The following is a 19,744-nucleotide window of genomic DNA, read 5'->3' as shown; positions in this document are numbered from 1 at the left end:
GGCTCCATGGAAAAAGTTTGTTTAAAAGAGTTAATGTTTCCCGAATTAACTCAAGAATATATCAGAATATATCCTTATCATACCAGTCAGCCATTAATCATTTCCTCATATCAGTCTCATTCTGAACGTCACTGACCTCGTAAATCGCACAAACCCAAACCCTAGCCTAAAAATGATGATCCAGCAATACACAAATTGTCTTAATCATTGGGGGGCTATCTGTTTGCCCTGTGCCAAGTTGATCTGGTGCCTATGATCCTCACCCAAGAGAGAGAGTCATGACAATGGTTATGCTGATGCAAGTTGAGCACCTTCTTCAACACTGTCTGTTCTGCAAACTTTGTAAAAGCAAGTGTCACTAATGAGCTGCAATGTAAAAAGGTTATTGTGCATTTTCCAGTAATTTATCTTGAAACCATTTGTCAGTAAATTATTGTAAAACTCACAATAACACACACCAGTAAACTACTGTGCCTTAACTGACTCTTCTGTTGATAAACATTACTTGCTAATTGGCAGCATACTGTAGCAGTGGCAGCCTCTCAGAATATTGCAGGTGTGGCTTATTGGAGGCTCCTTGCAATTAGCTCTTTTTGGTCTCCCATGAGAGGTAATGTCATCCCAATTAATTAGCTCTGTTGAATTCTGTACTGAGACAATAAGCTTGAAAATTTTCTGTTTTCCAGCCTTGTGAATACCTGGCATAAGTGCACGTCATACAGGTCATTGTAATGCTAACTTTCCTGCCATACCATCAGGTCAGTGAGTGTGGCACATAAGCTACACTAAATTCCTTTGATATGTACAGTAACTGACTTGCAGCTAGTTGTCAGTGACTTATTGAAAGTTTAAAATTAACTTTATGAAACAGCTGTCATTAAACTGCTGGAAAATGCACAGTAATTTCGTCACAGTGCAGCTCTTGATTGCCACAAGATCTTACCAAGATCACAGAACTGACAGTGTCAGAAAAGGTGCTCAACCTTCAACATAATGATAAACCACTTTAACTCTGTCACGGTCGTCGTATAAAGGAGACCAAGGCGCAGCGTGCGTATCGCTCCACATCTTTATTCATATGTGAAACTATGCAAGACAACTATAAACAAAAAACCGCGATGAAGAGGTGCAACATGCATAAACCAAAAATAATCTCCCACAAACACTAGTGGGAAAAACAACAACTTAAATATGATCCCCAATTAGAGACAACGATGACCAGCTGCCTCTAATTGGGAATCATACAAAAAAACCAACATAGAAAAAAGAACCTAGAACACATAGAAAATGTAAACTAGACAAAAACCCCAACATTGAAAAAAGAACCTAGAACACATAGAAAATGTAAACTAGACAAAAATTCCAACATAGAAAAAAGAAACTAGAACCAAACACAGAAATAAATAAACTAGACAAAACCCCCCAGTCACGACCTGACCTACTCTGCCATAGAAAAATACGAGCTCTCTATGGTCAGGGCGTGACAAACTCGTACAACATTTCTATTGACAGTTGGCACAAATACAACATGAGCCCGAGCCAGCACATTGCCACCAGCTACATTTCAAAGTGTGTTTGAGTGTACCTTATATTGAATACATTGTGTACAAAAATGTACCATTGTAATAGATTATCCACACATGTCCCCTAAAAGGTATCGACCAGTACCATATGAATTCCTATGTGTATCTCTGAATGTACCGTATGTGTACATTTGGCCTTTTTTTAAACCAGGGAAAAACATTGTACCGTAACCATACTCTTATTTTTGAGAGTGTGTGGATATATGTTTTGACACTGCCACCAGTGCTGAGACATTAATGAAATGGTGGATTTAAAGTTAGTGGTACACAGTTCAGCATAAGTATAAGCATAAGTATAAGTATAAGCCACCTGTGGTTTGAACTCACAACCTCTGGATTGGAGGTGCACTAATCTTTCTGCTGCGCCACAAAATCTAGTGTTCTTACACACATTCATTACCTATAATACATCTCTGCACTCAGTGAAAGAGAGCCATCTCCACTGCTATTTTAGTCATCAGTTAATCTTGACTATTCTCTTATCATTGATTTAATTGACTTAGTTCTGCAATTTGAGGGTTTTCTGTATAGTTGTCTAATGTTGGTGGGGCGTATATTATTCTGTTTTAATGTTACTCCTGAATCACTGTGATATGAGTATATTTTTAACAAAGCTGAGATTCACTGTGTAAGTGTAAAAATACAGGTGGAATCAGTTATTAACACAGGTGTGGTGGTGTAGCAGAAAGATTGGAATACTGCCTTTCTAAGGTCTTCGAAAGCCAAGTCAACAAACAGATTACCGACCATTTCGAATCCCACCGCACCTTTTCCGCTATGCAATCTGATTTCAGAGCTGGTCATGGGTGCACCTCAGCCACGCACAAGGTCCTAAACGATATCTTAACCGCCATCGATAAGAAACAATACTGTGCAGCCGTATTCATTGACCTGGCCAAGGCTTTTGACTCTGTCAATCACCACATCCTCATCGGCAGACTCAACAGCCTTGTTTCTCAAATGATTGCCTCGCCTGGTTATCCAACTACTTCTCTGATAGAGTTCAGTGTGTCAAATCGGAGGGCCTGTTGTCCGGACCTCTGGCAGTCTCTATGGGGGTGCCACAGGGTTCAATTCTTGGTCCGACTCTCTTCTCTGTATACATCAATGATGTTGCTCAGGCTGCTGGTGAGTCTCTGATCCACCTCTACGCAGACGACACCATTCTGTATACTTCTGGCCCCTCTTTGGACACTGTGTTAACAACCCTCCAGACGAGCTTCAATGCCATACAACTCTCCTTCCGTGGCCTCCAACTGCTCTTAAATACAAGTAAAACTAAATGCATACTCTTCAACCGATTGCTGCCTGCACCTGCCCGCCCGTCCAGCATCACTGCTCTGGACGGTTCTGAATATGTGGACAACTACAAATACCTAGGTGTCTGGTTAGACTGTAAACTCTCCTTCCAGACTCACATCAAACATCTCCAATCCAAAGTTAAATCTAGAATTGGCTTCCTATTTCGCAACAAAGCATCCTTCACTCATGCTGCTAAACATACCCTCGTAAAACTGACCATCCTACCGATCCTCGACTTCGGTGATGTCATTTACAAAATAACCTCCAACACTCTACTCAATAAATTGGATGCAGTCTATCACAGTGCCATCCGTTTTGTCACCAAAGCCCCATATACTACCCACCACTACGACCTGCACACTCTCATTGGCTGGCCCTCGCTTCATACTCGTCGCCAAACCCACTGGCTCCAGGTCATCTACAAGACCCTGCTAGGTAAAGTCCCCCCTTATATCAGCTCGCTGGTCACCATCGCAGCACCCACCTGTAGCATGCGCTCCAGCAGGTATATCTCACTGGTCACCCCCAAAGCCAATTCCTCCTTTGGCTGCATTTCCTTCCAGTTCTCTGCTGCCAATGACTGGAACGAACTACAAAAATCTCTGAAAATGGAAACACTTATCTCCCTCACTAGTTTTAAGCACCAGCTGTCAGAGCAGCTCACAGATTACTGCACCTGTACACAGCCCATCTATAATTTAGCCCAAACAACTACCTCTTCCCCTACCGTATTTATTTATTTTGCTCCTTAGCACCCCAGTATTTCTATATCTACTTTGCACTTTCTTCCACTGCAAATCTACCATTCCAGTGTTTTACTTGCTATATTGTATGTACTTCGCCACCATGGCCTTTTTTTGCCTTTACCTCCCTTATCTCACCTCATTTGCTCATTGTATATAGACTTATTTTTCTACTGTATTATTGACTGTATGTTTGTTTTACTCCATGTGTAACTCTGTGTTGTTGTATGTGTCAAACTGCTTTGCTTTATCTTGGCCAGGTCGCAATTGTAAATGAGAACTTGTTCTCAACTTGCCTACCTGGTTAAATAAAGGTGAAATAAATAAAAAACTGGGAACTAAGAGATTGTGAGTTCAATAGTCCTGAATGATTAATTATTTTTGAGGTCAGTTACGTTTCGATTATAAAAACGTTATGTTTTTTTCCATTTTAGTTTTCGATTACTATATACAAAATTGTATTTGTCACAGACGCCGATACAACAGTTATAGTCCTTACCGTGAAATACTTACTTACAAGCCCTTAACCAACAATGCAGTTTTAAGAAAACAGAGTTAAGAAAATATTTACTAAATAAACTGAAGTAAAAAAAGTAACACAATAAAATAAAATGCACTATGCATTATGCAGATTGAATGTTATAACAACACACAATAAAATCATGAATAAAAGTCCCATGATGGTAGTGACTGCCCATTACTGCTTATTAGTCATTGAATATAATTTATTCACATGACTTTACTTTAATAAAATACTTAATTTGTGTATATTACATTTGTTTTATTTGATAACTATTATTTAATTCAAAGTCATCATCTCATCTATATAGAGCTACTTCCTATGCTGCCTGACAAAATCCCTATTTTATTAGTTTTTCAAAGTAAATAAGGTATACTTTTATGAATGCTGAATATCAACTATCAATCAATATTTTCAGGTAGAGATACCTCACGACTGCTCTCTATCCCTCTAGTGATCATGCATTCTTCTCTCTCATCTCTCTCTCCGTGTCTGGCCCACACTAACCTGAGGTAGCATATACGAAACACACAGACCGTACAAGTAGGTGTGTAACGGATTATGGTCATTGTAGTTAATTACAATGTATTCTGGGCTGAACTATGTAGCATATTGTTGGAAACTAAATCTCCCTACTACATCGCACAGTTCTGGCTTGATCTGCTTTATCTCTAGAGAAAATGTTCAATGTATGCATTGAGTTCACAAAAAAATAAAATAATAATAAACGGAATTCAAATAAAATAACCAAAGTCGGTCAATTAGTTGTCACAAAAAAATCCACACTTTTTGGTTAATGGCTCAGCACTAGAGTTCAAATCCCATGTGCTTTTCATGTTGTTTTTCCGTAAGGGGCACATACCTATGCGCTCACAAACGAACATCACACACATACTGCGCTTTCCCTAAAACTTCCAACTCAAGCCTTTCCTGAAGTCGTTAGTGCCCTCTGCTGTTAGACAGCGGTAAGTACACCAGTTTAACTTTGGGGAAAGCGGATACAAGTAATTTGTACAACTGAATGCATTCAACTGAAATGTGTATTCCGCAGTTAACTCAACCCCTCTGAATCAGAGAGCTGCGGGGGGCTTCCATAATCGACATCCACGTCTTCGGCCCCCGGGGAACTGTGGGTTAACTGCCTTGCTCAGGGGCAGAACAACCGATTTTTACATTCTCAGCTCGGGGGTTTAATCCAGCAACCTTTCGGTTACTGGCCCAACGCTTTAACCATTTCTAGCCTCAAACATGCAGGGGATTTGTTTTGGAAAACATTGTATCCCATAGTGCTGGGAAATGGAAAAAATGCTCTACATCATAAATCATGTTTCTAAATCAACCAATCAATCAATTTATCAACCAATCCATCGGCCAGTTAACTTTCTTAGTTATGAGGTACCTCAGTATACTACAGCACAGCTCAAGGGTGAGACAATTGATATTCAATTTAAGAGATATGTCCAACATATTAACAGTAGAAAAACAACATGAAACAGCTACATTATCTGCTTTTTATGCAATCACTCTATAGATTATAGTACTTACCTAAAACAGAGGAAGACCAGTCTGAGAGTGTATGTAAGTGTGTGTGTCTGTGATTAAGGGCTTGAATTCTTCATATAGCTGAAGCTATAGTGTGATTGCAATTTAAAGGTAATTTCCGATCGAGCTCAGATATGCAGTCTCCACTAACGTGGGGAAATTGCCTTTAAATTCCTATGCCCTGTAGCGCAGCTCTTCGCGCTACGGATTGAATCGAGCCCAAAATATGAGAGGGATAGGAGGGGAGGACATATTAACAAAAGCAAAAATCATAAGGAAGGGAGACAGTAAAAGAGTAAAAATGAATACAGTACAAGTAGAATAAATCTCTCCAACCCACCTCCAATAATCTTTATTCATGAACATTGTTCATCCCTGCCACATCTTCTATACACATGTAAGCAGTGTGAATTGGCTAGCTAGTTAGCGGTGCGCGTTAGTGGCATTTCAATCGATGACATCTCTTGCTCTGAGACCTTGAAGGAGTTGTTCCCCTTGCTCTGCAAGGACTGTGGCTTTTGTGGAGTGATACAGTTAAAGTCAGAAGTTTACATACACCTTAGCCAAATACATTTAAACTCAGTTTTTCACAATTCCTGACATTTAATCCTAGTTAAAAGTCCCTGTCTTAGGTCAGTTAGGATAACCACTTTATTTTAAGAATGTGAAATGTCAGAATAATAGTAGAGAGAATGATTTATTTCAGCTTTTATTTCTTTCATCACATTCCCAGTTGGTCAGAAGTTTACATACACTCAATTAGTATTTGGTAGCATTGCCTTTAAATTGTTTAACTTGGGTCAAACGTTTCGGGTAGCCTTCCACAAGCTTCCCACAATAAGTTGGGTGAATTTTGGCCCATTCCTCATGGCAGAGCTGGTGTAACTGAGTCAGGTTTGTAGGCCTCCTTACGCGCACACGCTTTTTCAGTTCTGCCCACAAATTTTCTGTAAGAGTGAGGTCAGGGCTTTGTGAAGGCCACTCAAATACCTTGACTTTGTTGTCCTTAGGTCATTTTGCCACAACTTTAGAAGTATGCTTGGGGTCATTGTCCATTTGGAAGACCCATTTGTGACCAAGCTTTAACTTCCTGACTAATGTCTTGAGATGTTGCTTCAATATATCCACATAATTTTCCTCCTTCATGATGCCGTCTATTTTGTGAAGTGCACCAGACCCTCCTGCAGCAAAGCACCCCCACAACATGATGCTGCCACCCCCGTGCTTCACGGTTGGGGTGGTGTTCTTCGGCTTGCAAGCGTCTCCCTTTTTCCTCCAAACATAACGATGGTCATTATGGCCAAACAGTTCAATTTTTGTTTCATCAGACCAGAGGGCATTTCTCCAAAAAGTACGATCTTTGTCACCATGTGCAGTTGCAAACCGTAGTCTGGCTTTTTTTATGGCGGGTTTGGAGCAGTGGCTTCTTCCTTGCTGAGCAGCCTTTGAGGTTATGTCGATGTAGGACTCGATTTACTGTGGATAAAGATACTTTTGTACCTGTTTCCTCCAGCATCTTCACAAGGTCCTTTGCAGTTGTTCTGTGATTGATTTGCACTTTTTGCACCAAAGTACGTTCATCTCTAGGAGACAGAACGCGTCTCGTTCCTAAGCGGTATGAGGGCTGCGTGGTCCCATGGTGTTTATACTTGCGTACTATTGCTTGTACAGATTAACGTGGTACCTTCAGGCGTTTGGAGGTCTACAATCTTTTTTCTGAGGTCTTGGCTGATTTCTTTTGATTTTCCCATGATGTCAAGCAAAGAGGCACTGAGTTTGAAGGTAGGCCTTGAAATACATCCACAGGTACACCTCCAATTGACTCAAATGATGTCAATTAGCCTATCAGAAGCTTCTAAAGCCATGACAACATTTTATGGAATTTTCCAAGCTGTTTAAAGGCACAGTCAACTTAGTGTATGTAGACTTCTGACCGACTGGAATTGTGATACAGTGAATTATAAGTGAAATAATCTGAATGTAAACAATTGTTGGAAAAATTACTTGTGTCATGCACAAAGTAGATGTCATAACCGACTTGGCAAAACTATAGTTTGTTGACAAGAAATTTGTGGAGTGGTTGAAAAACGAGTTCTAATGACTCCATCCAAAGTGTATGTAAACTTCCGACTTCAACTGTAGGTAGTGATGCTTCTAAGGTGACTGTCTTCAATGTGTTCAGAGAGTCCCTGGTTCAAGCTCAGGTTGGGGTGAGGAGAGGGATGAAAGCAACACTGTTACATACATATGAACTCATAAATTAGTAAATCAATAACTTTTAGCTATTGGAGAAACATCTCATATAGATCATTCAGGCCATAAAGGATAAGAAGAGAAAGAGAGGAGCACCCAGTAGAAAGGGTGGAGATTTGAACACGTACACTGAGAAAGGAGGACCGCTGCTGTATGTTATCTAGGGGTTGGTCTGTGTTTGTGTCTATATTGCAAGTGCCTACATACAAAGTATGCTGTATGTGTTAAGTCTGTCTGTATCTCTACAGAAGGCAAGTCTATTGTTGTGTCTATAGTCAGTCTGCAGTCTTTGACTGTCAGTTTGCGTAGCAAGTCAGTCTCTGTAAGAGGTCAGGTCAGTCATAAGAGAAAGTTTTTAGGTCGGTCAGTGTTTAAGACGTCAGTCCATCAGAGATCAGTCTCTATAAGAGGTCAGTCTCTTTGAGGGAAGGGTATAGGTTAGGGGACTGTACAGTGGTCTGGTCTTCTCTCCCAGTGCACCTCACTAGTCATACAGATGAGAGCACCTCCCCTGACGTCTCCCTCTCCCTCTCCTTCTGTTCGGCTCTCTCCACATCCATCACGGTGAAGGGGTGTTCTTTCGCCAGTTGGTCACGGTCTGCCCTTAAGCTGGTCTGGACCTCACGATATTTGGTGGAGGTGAAGCCAGTCTTGGAAAGGACCTCAGTATAACATCTCTTCAGCTCAGGGTCGGGACAGAACAAGTACTCATACAGAGTTGCAGCTGTCACACCGCCCAGCACTGGGCCTACCCAGTACACCTGAGATGAGACAGAGGGAGAACTATTAGTATACTGTTTTTACCCATGTTGGTATGTATGTGTCCATGTGTGTGTCTATGGGTACGTCATTGTGAGAGCATAGCAGTGTGTGTGATGTATATGATGTATATAAGTTAAGTTGTGAGAGAGGATGTATTTGGCTTTGTTTGAGGGATTGCACGTGGTTGTATATTATTGTGTGTAGTTTGTATATGGTTGCATGTGGTTGTATGTGCATTGTGTATCATTTCTTCTCTCTTACCCAGTGGTTCTCCCAGCTCCAGGTGACCATGGCAGGTCCAAATGATCGAGCAGGGTTCATACTGGCACCAGTGAAGGGGATCTAAACAGAAGAGTATAGAGATACTACTTAGTGTAGTTTCCCTGGTTAATTTGGCCCCATGTAGCAACATGGCCAGTTTGGCAACCCATCATGGATATAGGATGACCAGACTCCTACACTGGCTATGGCTTGGGTTGCAATGGAACATTCAGTAATTTTGGTAATTAACAGGTAATCTATGGCAATCTATGGTAACTTGCATAATTTATATTTCAACAACTTGTGTTATTCAAAATGTTTTCATATATACAGTAGTATTCCGGTTTTATATATGTGTCCATATCGTCCATGAGTTTCTAGTGGATGGATAGACCATATAGTTCAAGAGGAAATCGCCATAGCAGGGCTCTAAAGTGCGACAAAATATTTTGATGTGGGACCAGAAGTTTTATTTTGGGAGCACTGGGACTATGAAAAAATAACCAAGATAATAGTTATTGTAATCATCAGGCTACCCTGTACCGTTATTTCTGAGTGCTTTAGAGAAACAAGCGAGTGCAGATTCGTTTGTGTGAATGTTGCATCATTACTACAGTCAAAACGGCTTGCTTCTAGCCCAACCAGGTCAAAAGATCTGACCCATTTAACAGGTGTTGTGCCGAAAATCTCACCCCTGCCAGAATCCCCCCCTTCTAATTTCCTTAATTTTGTGGCTAGAGTCAAATACTTTCTGTGACACACATCAGAATCAAATACTTTCTATAGAACAAACTTCACATCAGGATAGGCAACCAAATTGAATAATTAATGTATGTGTGTTATATTAAACAGAGGAGGGAGTAAAATTTTGGCAAGCAATAAAGATTTCAGAACAACTATGGCTGAATTATTATCCTTACCCTTTCAAAAATGCTAGTCGAATAAGACATGGGAGAGATGACAAATTTTAGCAAAGAGATTTATTTATAGACTAATACAAAATCAGTTGCGGATTTAGGTACGGGCGACATGGCCAGCCGTGTGGGCGGGGGCGGGCGCTGAATAGGGGGTTCGCCCAGGGCGCCACATCCACTTGAAACAAATAGCCAAACCGAAAACTGCAGACAAAAATGCTTTCTGCTACTAAGATCAGTGAAATGTAGGCTAAACTGACAACGGGGTGAAGAGCAGAAATCTCTACTAGCAAGCAAGTCGCAGCAAAGAAGAACGCGAAGGGGGGGGGAGAATTCTGGCAGGGGGGAGATTTTCGGCACAACATTTCTATCTTGCTATCGCAGGGACCACATTTTACGTTAAAAACCATGTCCCAGTCTGTTCTAAAACTACTCGCGTGTCGAAGTTGTTAACCATTTGTTCATACTTTGTTCAGTCATGTTACCTCATTGGCTAGCTAGCTCACAACCTGGTAACTTTAACCAGTATATTTAAACATTTGGGGGCACAGAAATAAAGGAAAAGGAGATCAAAAAAGGGGTCATCACTAGTTACCACAGCCACAAAGTCATAATTATACCTAAACCCTGCCAATTTCTGCTATTTCTCTTCTTAAGATCCGGTGTTAAATTTAACCATCAATGTAACCCTAACCTTAACCACACTGCTAACCGTATACCTAACCCTAACCTTAAATTAATACCAAAAAGCGTTTGTTTTCATGCATTTTTATAATATAGCAATTTTTAATTTGTGGCTGTGGTAACTAGTGACAACAATGTAGAAACCTAATATTCGACAAATGACTTTGTAATTTCAATAAAAAATATTCCTATCAACATTTTAGCTTTTATAATTTGCAGTGTTACATATTAGTTTCCATGACACAACATGTGCTTCAAAAATAGCTAGAAACTCATATAAACCCAATACAGACTGTATCTCATTCAAAAAAAATGATTTCCTGGTGCTCCTGAATATCATGTGGTGCTCAAAACTTTTGGAATTTGGGAGCTCCAGTTCTACCAATTAAAAAAAAAAAAAATGTAGAGCCCTGGCCATACATCAGACCTACCTCTTCAAAGAGTATCTTTAATAATCCTACAGCACCCACTGTCACATCTGCTCTTGCCACACCCCCTAGTGGACATCCGGTGTCTCCTTGACCTGCAGCCATTCCCCTAGTTCTCTCTCTCTCTCTCTCTCTCTCTCTCTCTCTCTCTCTCTGTATGGTTGGAGACAGGTGTGCTGGAGTCAGAGCAGTTCCCCACCAGCTGCAACCCATTCCCATAATCAAGACCTCAACAAATACTCAGTCCTGCCACTTCCACTCTGCCAGATTATAATCTCTGTTCAGTCAGTCATGCTGCTAGCTATTTGTTATTTAAGATCCTGTATCCTGCTGTGCCTTTTTCCTTGCCTGACGCTGTTTCTCCTCTCACTACAGTTTTGCCGCTCTGTCTCTAGTTCCTGTCTCATGTTCAACATCTCATCACCCTGCTACCCTGTTCTGGATTCAACTCTCCATCACTTCCTTGGATTACCCTACGGACCTGTTTACCCTGTCCCAACGCAGCTCACTCCAACCTCAGTCCCCACATCTGGTTTCCTACAACTCATCCGAACGTCCCTGGATCTGCACTTCATCTCTCCCTTACAATAAATATCTTGGGTAATTCATCCCTGTTTTCTGGTCTGAGTCTGCTCTTGTGTTCCCCTGTGCTGCTCCGCCTAACACCCACGCCCTGCAAAAAAAATAAAAATAACTCCCTTGCCATTTGTGAACTTACACTTGACTTTTTCCTACTACCACTGCCTTTGCTGATAGCTAATTTATTTTGGAAAAATGTATAACTAAGATGTGTCTCACCTAGGGCATCTTAAAATGAACGCACTGACTGTAAGTCACTCAGGATAAGAGTGTCTGCTAAATTACAAAAAAATGTAATTTAAAATGTAGCCTAATGAGAAAACACTCCAACTACTGTCTGTTTTGGTGCCAAAACATTTACCACAAAGACAAATTGACATAGTAAAATAAATACAAGTGTGTAAAAAATATGTATAACATATTTCAAGCTGAAACACTCATGAATGGTATTCATTAAGTTGATGTTTTATATTTATGATTTACAGCTTTGTCATTACATGTTTTAATCATACTTGATGATTTTATATATTTTACATGTAATAAGGCCACACAGAGGGCCAGAGATAGATGCTTGTGATAATCTGAAGTAGCTACCCAAAATGGCCACTAGATGTCATGCGATAAAATTCCCCTAAACCTTGAAAATTACCAAAATTCTGATAGTTTACAGGTAAACTTTAAATGTTATCAGTAATATACCCTCCCTTTGCAACCCTAGCTATGGCTGAAAACAGGTTAGGGTTGAGAGTTGGGCTAGAGTTAGGTTTAGGGGTAGGGGTAGTGTTAGTGTTAGTGTTCCTTGTTGACTGATGAAGTGTTGCTAACTATTTTGGCTACCTGAGGTACTACTCACAGCAAACAGGTGTCCAATGCAGACAGAGAAGCCGATGGCCAGGGCAGCCGAGCCCTTCAGGTCGCTGCGTTTGGAGTCACAGGTGGCGAACACGGTGAAGACGAGCTCAAAGGTGATGAAGAATTCTACCACCAGAGCGTGGCCCACGGAGATACTGGTGTTCACCTGGGTAGAGTCACATGACCTTGGTTAGCCAACAGGACAGGATGTAAACCCATGCAGAAGACATGAGGACAAGGTCTGACTCTCAAATGGCATCCTATTTCCTAAACTTTCTGTGGAAAGGGTTCTACATGGAACCAAAAAGAGTTCAAGGATTCCCACTGGGCACACACTAGTTGAATCAACGTTGTTTCCATGTAATTTCAATGAAACTACGTTGCACCAACGTGAAATAGATGTTGAATTGACATCTGTGCCAACTGGGTTAGCTTATGAGGCCAGCCAAATAACATATTTAAGCTCTAGATATAGTACCTTGTAATTCTAAGTGTGTAGTTTCTCTTCAATGATGATGAAAACAGCTAACATACCCTATAATCAGTTTAAATAAGTCAACAGAATTGGCTTTCAGACAAAAGACTCCACGCACTCAACTTATATTCATTCTACACTTAAGACAACTATTTCAGTCACATCCAGATTATCAATGTTAAAGTCCAGAGTCAGTCTCCCCCCTCCTCCTTACTGATGTGACGCCCATCTCGCCCCTGACGGAGCCTGGAGTAACCCCGTAGAGCACAGCCGCCCCCACCACGGCCCCCAGACACTGGGCCAGGAGGTAAAACACAGCCTTTGCCAGGCTGAGTCTCCGGGTCACCACCATGGCAGTGGTCACCGCAGGGTTAATATGGGCACCGCTGATGTGTCCGAAGCACTGGACCAGGGTGGCGATACTGAGTCCGAAGCAAAGGGAGATGAGGACCAGGTCAGGGTGGGGTGGATGCTCCTCCTCAACCGCCCAGTTGATGGTGGAACCCAGGCTGAGGAGCACAAAGATCATCATTGCCAGGAACTCCGCCCCGACGCAACGCCAAAACTCCTGCGTCCAGATCCCCTTGAAGGCAGCCATGATCCTGTCACTAGTGCAACACGCAGGCCAGGAAGGAGAAGAGATGGGTAGGCACTGTTCGGCACAGAAAGGAATCACACACCGGGACCAACACGTCCTGCAGAGAGGGAGAGAAAGAGAGGAAAGAGGATGAGGGAGATAATGAAAAAGAGGAGAGAGAGAGAGAGAGAGAGAGAGAGAGAGAGAGAGAAGGAAGGAAGGAAGGAAGGAAGGAAGGAAGGAAGGAAGGAAGGAAGGAAGGAAGGAAGGAAGGAAGGAAGGAAGGAAGGAAGGAAGGAAGGAAGGAAGGAAGGAAGGAAGGAAGGAAGGAAGGAAGGAAGGAAGGAAGGAAGGAAGGAAGGAAGGAAGGGTAGAACAAAAACAGTGTGAGAAAAGAGACAAGGGGAAATCAGGTGCCCTCCTGCTTCACTCACTTGGAGCTTAAAAATATCCATCAACATCCCCTCACTGCGGATATAGGCTGCTCTGCTCAGTTTGGATAGGGAACAGACAGATCATCGCTGTCCATCATGAAGTCTTTCGAGTTCCTCTGCCATTCTAGCTCTAATTTGCGCGTAATTCCTATGGAAATGTGTTCCATTTGAGTGGCTCGCTCTGCGCACTCAACATTCCGGGAAGCAAAAGATGGGAGAGAAGCAAGGGGGCAGAAGAGAGACGATGGGACAACAGAGATCGTAAACAACCACCACACCGAATAAGAATGAGAGCTGCAGACCAAAGCCTACCAAAATGGGCAGGACAGAGAACACAACAGAAAAAACAACTAAATAATACAATGCCATTTTCGTTATAAAAATAACCAAGGTTATATATTAGGCTGCAGAAGGGACACGTGTTCTTTTATATTCATGCATGTAGTGAGAATAACTAACAATGCAGGTAGGCTGAAAATACATCCATATCACCAAGGAATAAATAGGTTAACCTATCATACAAAATTAACAGAAAATATATCAATAAACCAATGGTACAGGCCATGAAAGACAAACTTACCGACAATTTTCACTCCTTACATTTTCTGAAATATTAACGCGGGTATAATCTCCACTCAAACGTAAGCCTATTTGTGATGGCATATTACCCACGAACTATAAACTAGGCTACAAATAAAAACAAGTACATCTAAAACTTTAACATTCCAAAGCACTCATGAACCTACCACAGATGCAAGTCGGACACATAACTATTGTAATCAAGACAGTCATTGTACTCCCTTTGTAACTACTTACGTGGGAATGGTGTGTCTGGAGCTGTGGAGAAGTGCGTGTGAGTGAGTTTGGAAAGTTTGGAAGCGACCTTGAAGGCAGTGGTGGAAAAAGTACCCAATTGTCATACTTGAGTAAAAGTAAATATATCTTAATAGAAAATGATTCAATTGAAAGGCAAAGAGTAAAATTCTACTTGAGTAAAAGTAAAAAAATATTTGGTTTTAAATATACTTAAGTATCACAAGTAAATGTAATTGCTCAAATATACTTAAGTATCAAAAGAAAAAATCTAAATAATTTCAAATTCCATATATTAATCAAACCAGATGTCACGAATTTTATTTATTGTATTTACTGTTAGCCAGGGGCACACTCCAACACTCAGACATAATTTACAATGAAGCGTTTGTGTTTAGTGAGTCAGCCAGATCAGAGGGAGTAGGGATGACCAGGGATGTTCTCTTGATAAGTGTGCGAATTTGGCAATTTTCCTGTCCTGTTAAGCATTCAAAAGGTAACACGTACTTTTGGGTGTCCGAGAAAATGTATGGAGTAAAAAGTACATTCTTTTCTTTTGTAATGTAGCGGAGTAAAAGTAAAAGTTGTTAAAAAATATATAAATAAAAAAGTAAAGTACAGATACCCACAAAAACGACTTAAATAGTATTTTTACTTAAGTACTTTACACCACTCCTTTAAGGATATTAATAAAGGTCTAACCACACAATTCCAACCCAGTCAGCCCTCGAGGTAGCCCTTGATCATGACTCTGTTCCATTACATTACACACGAAGGCATCTTCTATACAGGGGAGTTATGTTACGAGCCCAGACGCTAGGTCTGAACAACCGCCTAGAGTCGATTGATGCACTTATACGTCATAAGGTAAATTCATTTTTAATATTGAATAGCTCCCTCTGTGTTTACGCTAGAGACTTACCGTTTCTTACCGTTTGCTCCTATTCCATATCATGGGGCTTGAGAAAGCAGCCTTTTTCTACACGAGAGCATCCGGACAAGACAATTACAACGAAATAGTCTGTAAGTTGTTCTGCTCTACAATGCACACAAGCTTCTGAAGGTAACCTAGTACCAGGCTGTAACGTTTGCTAAAAGTCCATTGGGGGTCAAATGTGTCATGAATAAGGTGACCAAACATGGGTTTAAAAATATATATATTCCTCCTGTTTTCTTATATCTCTCAAATACACTTCAAAACCTTGTTCAATATGATTTATTTTTTGACTGTCTGTGTACAAATGTGTTATTCATTGCATTTTTATGGGTTATAGCATTTGAGGCCAAATTCAATGTTTTATCAAATAATTATTTCAAATATTGTTTTTATACCTAACTAAATTTATGCAAATGTTTTAGTTTTAGAGTTCATTTCGTGCAAGTATATTAATTTTGCCATGGGGCAGGTAGGAAAATGTGCAGTTTTACAGCTAATTTCCTGCAGTTCTACACATTTTGCCATAGGGTGGAAAGAAATGTTTGCAGTTTTTTGTATGATATCTGAGTGAGACTAACTAACAAAATCAGTGGACTTGATTACTACAAGTTTAGATAGCTGGCTGGTAGACTAACTTACCAACCTAAAACATTTTAGCTGGCATGGGCTAATTGTGTGACTATCAGTGAATTGACACAACAAGAGAAAACCTGTTGATGCACAATAGTATTCTACTATTCGACCTTGTAAGTTGAGACCCCGACAAAACAAAGTATTTTAAATTGGTCCGAGGGCCTTCAAAAGCTGGTCCATGGGCCATCGTTTGCCCATCCCTGGCTTAGACCTACTGTACAGGGGTTTAACACGCATCCCTTGCAGAACGGTTTTGGAAGCATTAGGACTTTATCTTTCATATCAGCGAGAAACCATTTTCAAAGAACAAAACGTTAAATTGATACACACCTTTATGGGGTCAGGGTTAGTGTTACCACACGGCCATGTCTCCTTGTTAAAGCGCATGTTTACGGAAGACAGAGGGAAGACAGAGGGACCACCTGTGCTATTAGCTATCTAGCATGCTCCCAACACCTGTGTGTAATGACAGAAGGCCCCCAGAAATGTGTTGTCGCAGAAAAATACTGTTGGCTGCAACTGTGATAAAACATACACAGTATGTGCAAATGAGGTAGGATAAGGGAGGTAAGGCAATAAATAGGCCATGGTGGCGAAGTAATTACAATATAGCAATTAAACACTGGAATGGCAGATGTGCAGAAGATGAATGTGCAAGTAGAGACTGGGGTGCAAAGGAGCAAGATAAATAAATAAATACAGTATTGGGATGAGGTAGTTGGATGGGCTATTTACAGATGGGCTATGTACAGGTGCAGTGATCTATGAGCTGCTCTGACAGCTGGTGCTTAAAGCTAGTGACGGAGATATGAGTCTCCTGCTTCAGTGATTTTTGAAGTTCGTTCCAGTCATTGGCAGCAGAGAACTGGAAGGAAAGGCGGCCAAAGGAAAAAATGGCTTTGGGGGTGACCAGTGAGATATACCTGCTGGAGCGCGTGCTACGGGTGAATGCTGCTATGGTGATCAGTGAGCTGAGATAAGGCGGGACTTTACCTAGCAGAGTCTTGTAGATGACCTGGAGCCAGTGGGTTTGGCGACGAGTATGAAGCGAGGGCCAGCCAACGAGAGCGTACAGGTCGCAGTGGTGGGTAGTATATGGGGCTTTGGTGACAAAACGGATGGCACTGTGATAGACTGCATCCAATTTGTTGAGTAGAGTGTTGGAGGCTATTTTGTAAATGACATCGCCGAAGTCAAGGATCGGTAGGATAGTCAGTTTTACGAGGGTATGTTTGGCAGCATGAGTGAAGGATGCTTTGTTGCGAAATAGGAAGCCAATTCTAGGTTTAATTTTGGATTGGAGATGTTTGATGTGAGTCTGGAAGGAGAGTTTACAGTCTAACCAGACACCCAGGTATTTGTAGTTGTCCACATATTCTAAGTCAGAACTGTCCAGAGTAGTGATGCTGGACGGGCAGGCAGGTGCGGGCAGCGATCGGTTGAGGAGCATGCATTTAGTTTTACTTGCAATTAAGAGCAGTTGGAGGCCACGGAAGGAGAGTTGTATGGCATTGAAGCTCGTCTGGAGGTTAGTTAACATAGTGTCCAAAGAGGGGCCAGAGGTATACAGAATGGTGTCTGCATAGAGGTGGATCAGAGAATCACCAGCAGCAAGAGCGACATCATTGATGTATACAGAGAAGAGAGTCGGCCCGAGAATTGAACACTGTGGCACCCCCATTTGGCACCCCCACCCCCATTTTACAGTGTCCCAGAACTTTTTGGAGTTTGTGCTACAGGATGCACATTTCTGCTTGAAAAAGCTAGCCTTAGCTTTCCTAACTGCTTGTCTATATTGGTTCCTAACTTCCCTGAAAAGTTGCATATCACGGGGGCTATTCGATGCTAATGCAAAACGCCACAGGATGTTTTTGTGCTGGTCAAGGGCAGTCAGATTTGGAGAGAACCAAGGGCTATATCTGTTCCTGGTTCTACATTTTTTTTAATGGGGCATGCTTATTTAAGATGATGAGGTAGGCACTTTTAAAGAATAACCAGGCATCCTCTACTGACGGGATGAGGTCAATATCCTTCCAGGATACCCGGGCCAGGTCGATTATAAAGGCCTGCTCGCTGAAGTGTTTTAGGAAGCGTTTGACAGTGATGAGGGGTGGTCGTTTGACCGCAGACCCATTACGGATGCAGGCAGCGAGGCAGTGATCGCTGAGGTCTTGGTTGAAAACAGCAGAGGTGTATTTGGAGGGCAAGTTGGTTAGGATGATATCTATGAGGGTGCCTATGAGTACGGATTTGGGGTTGTACCTTGTGGGTTCATTGATAATTTGTGTGAGATTGAGGGCATCAAGCTTAGATTGTAGGATGGCCGGGGTGTTAAGCATGTCCCAGTTTAGGTCACCTAGCAGCACGAGCTCTGAAGATAGATGGGGGGCAATCAATTGACATATGGTGTCCAGGGCACAGCTAGGGCAGAGGGTGGTCTATAACTAAAGAAACAACCGGCCTAATTAAACAACAGTGACAACCATACACTACACCAATTGTTTCTAAACACTATTACATTTGGGTCATTTAGCAGATGCTCTTATCCAGAGTAACTTACAGTAGTGAGTAACTTACAGTATTTTCATACTGTAAGTTCCCTGTAGGAATTGAACCCACAGCCCTAAGTTCCCTGGTTCCTTGTAGGAATTGAACCCACAGCCCTGGTGTTGCAAGTGGCATGCTCTTTTAACTGAGCTAAACAGGACTAGAATGTTTGTAAACTAATTCGACTGTCTTTACACAAGCAGCTCAATTCTGATATTTTTTTAAACACTAATTGGTCTTAATAAAAATATTTAGTTATCTAGGCAAGTAAGTTAAGAACAAATTCTTATTTACAATGACAGCCTACCAAAAGGCAAAAGGCTTCCTGCCCGTATGTGGGCTGGGATTAACTATCTTAATAAATTAAATAAACATATAAGACAAAACACACATCATGACAAGAGAGACAGCACAACAATACATAAAGAGAGACCTAAGACAACAACATAGCATGGCTGTAACACAGCATGGTAGCAACACAACATGACAACAACATGGTAGCAACACAACATGGCAGCAGCACAACATGGTAGCTGCATAAAACAGGGTAGGAACATTATTGGGCACAGACAACAGCACAAAGGGCAAGAAGGTAGAGACAACAATACAACATGCGAAGCAGACACAACTGTCAGTAAGAGTGTCCATGATTGAGTCTTTCAATTAAGACATTGAGATAAAACTGTCCAGTTTGAGTGTTTGTTGCAGCTCGTTCCAGTCGCTAGCTGCAGCGAACTGAAAAGACGAGCGACCCAAGGATGTGTGTGCTTTGGGGACCTTAAACATAATGTGACTGGCAGAACGGTGTTGTATGTGGAGGATGAGGGCTGCAGTAAATATCTCAGATAGGGGGGAATGAGGCCTAAGAGTGTTTAATAAATAAGCATCAATCAGTGGGTCTTGCG

The 19,744-nt window shown here is 41.5% G+C and overlaps 1 protein-coding gene across 1 annotated transcript in view; it reads right to left on the bottom strand.

Moving 5' to 3' along the window:
- Positions 1-6,012: 6,012 nt before the first annotated feature.
- The window catches only part of aqp4 (aquaporin 4), a 34,633-nt gene continuing 20,901 nt past the window's right edge, over positions 6,013-19,744 (bottom strand). Inside the window, exons 2-5 of the mRNA XM_082967923.1 lie at positions 13,113-13,593; positions 12,425-12,589; positions 8,967-9,047; positions 6,013-8,704 (exon numbers count right to left, since the gene is read on the bottom strand). Coding sequence (XP_082824049.1) covers positions 8,432-8,704; positions 8,967-9,047; positions 12,425-12,589; positions 13,113-13,593 — 1,000 coding nt within the window. The 3' untranslated portion in view covers positions 6,013-8,431. The remainder of the gene's footprint in view (positions 8,705-8,966; positions 9,048-12,424; positions 12,590-13,112; positions 13,594-19,744) is intronic.

Source organism: Salmo salar, chromosome 23, assembly GCF_965601325.2.
Source record: "Salmo salar chromosome 23, fSalSal1, whole genome shotgun sequence".
NCBI classification, from domain to species: Eukaryota; Metazoa; Chordata; class Actinopteri; order Salmoniformes; family Salmonidae; genus Salmo; species Salmo salar.
The sequence above is the reverse complement of the archived record's forward strand: the minus strand, read 5'-3'. Positions and strand labels throughout refer to the sequence as shown.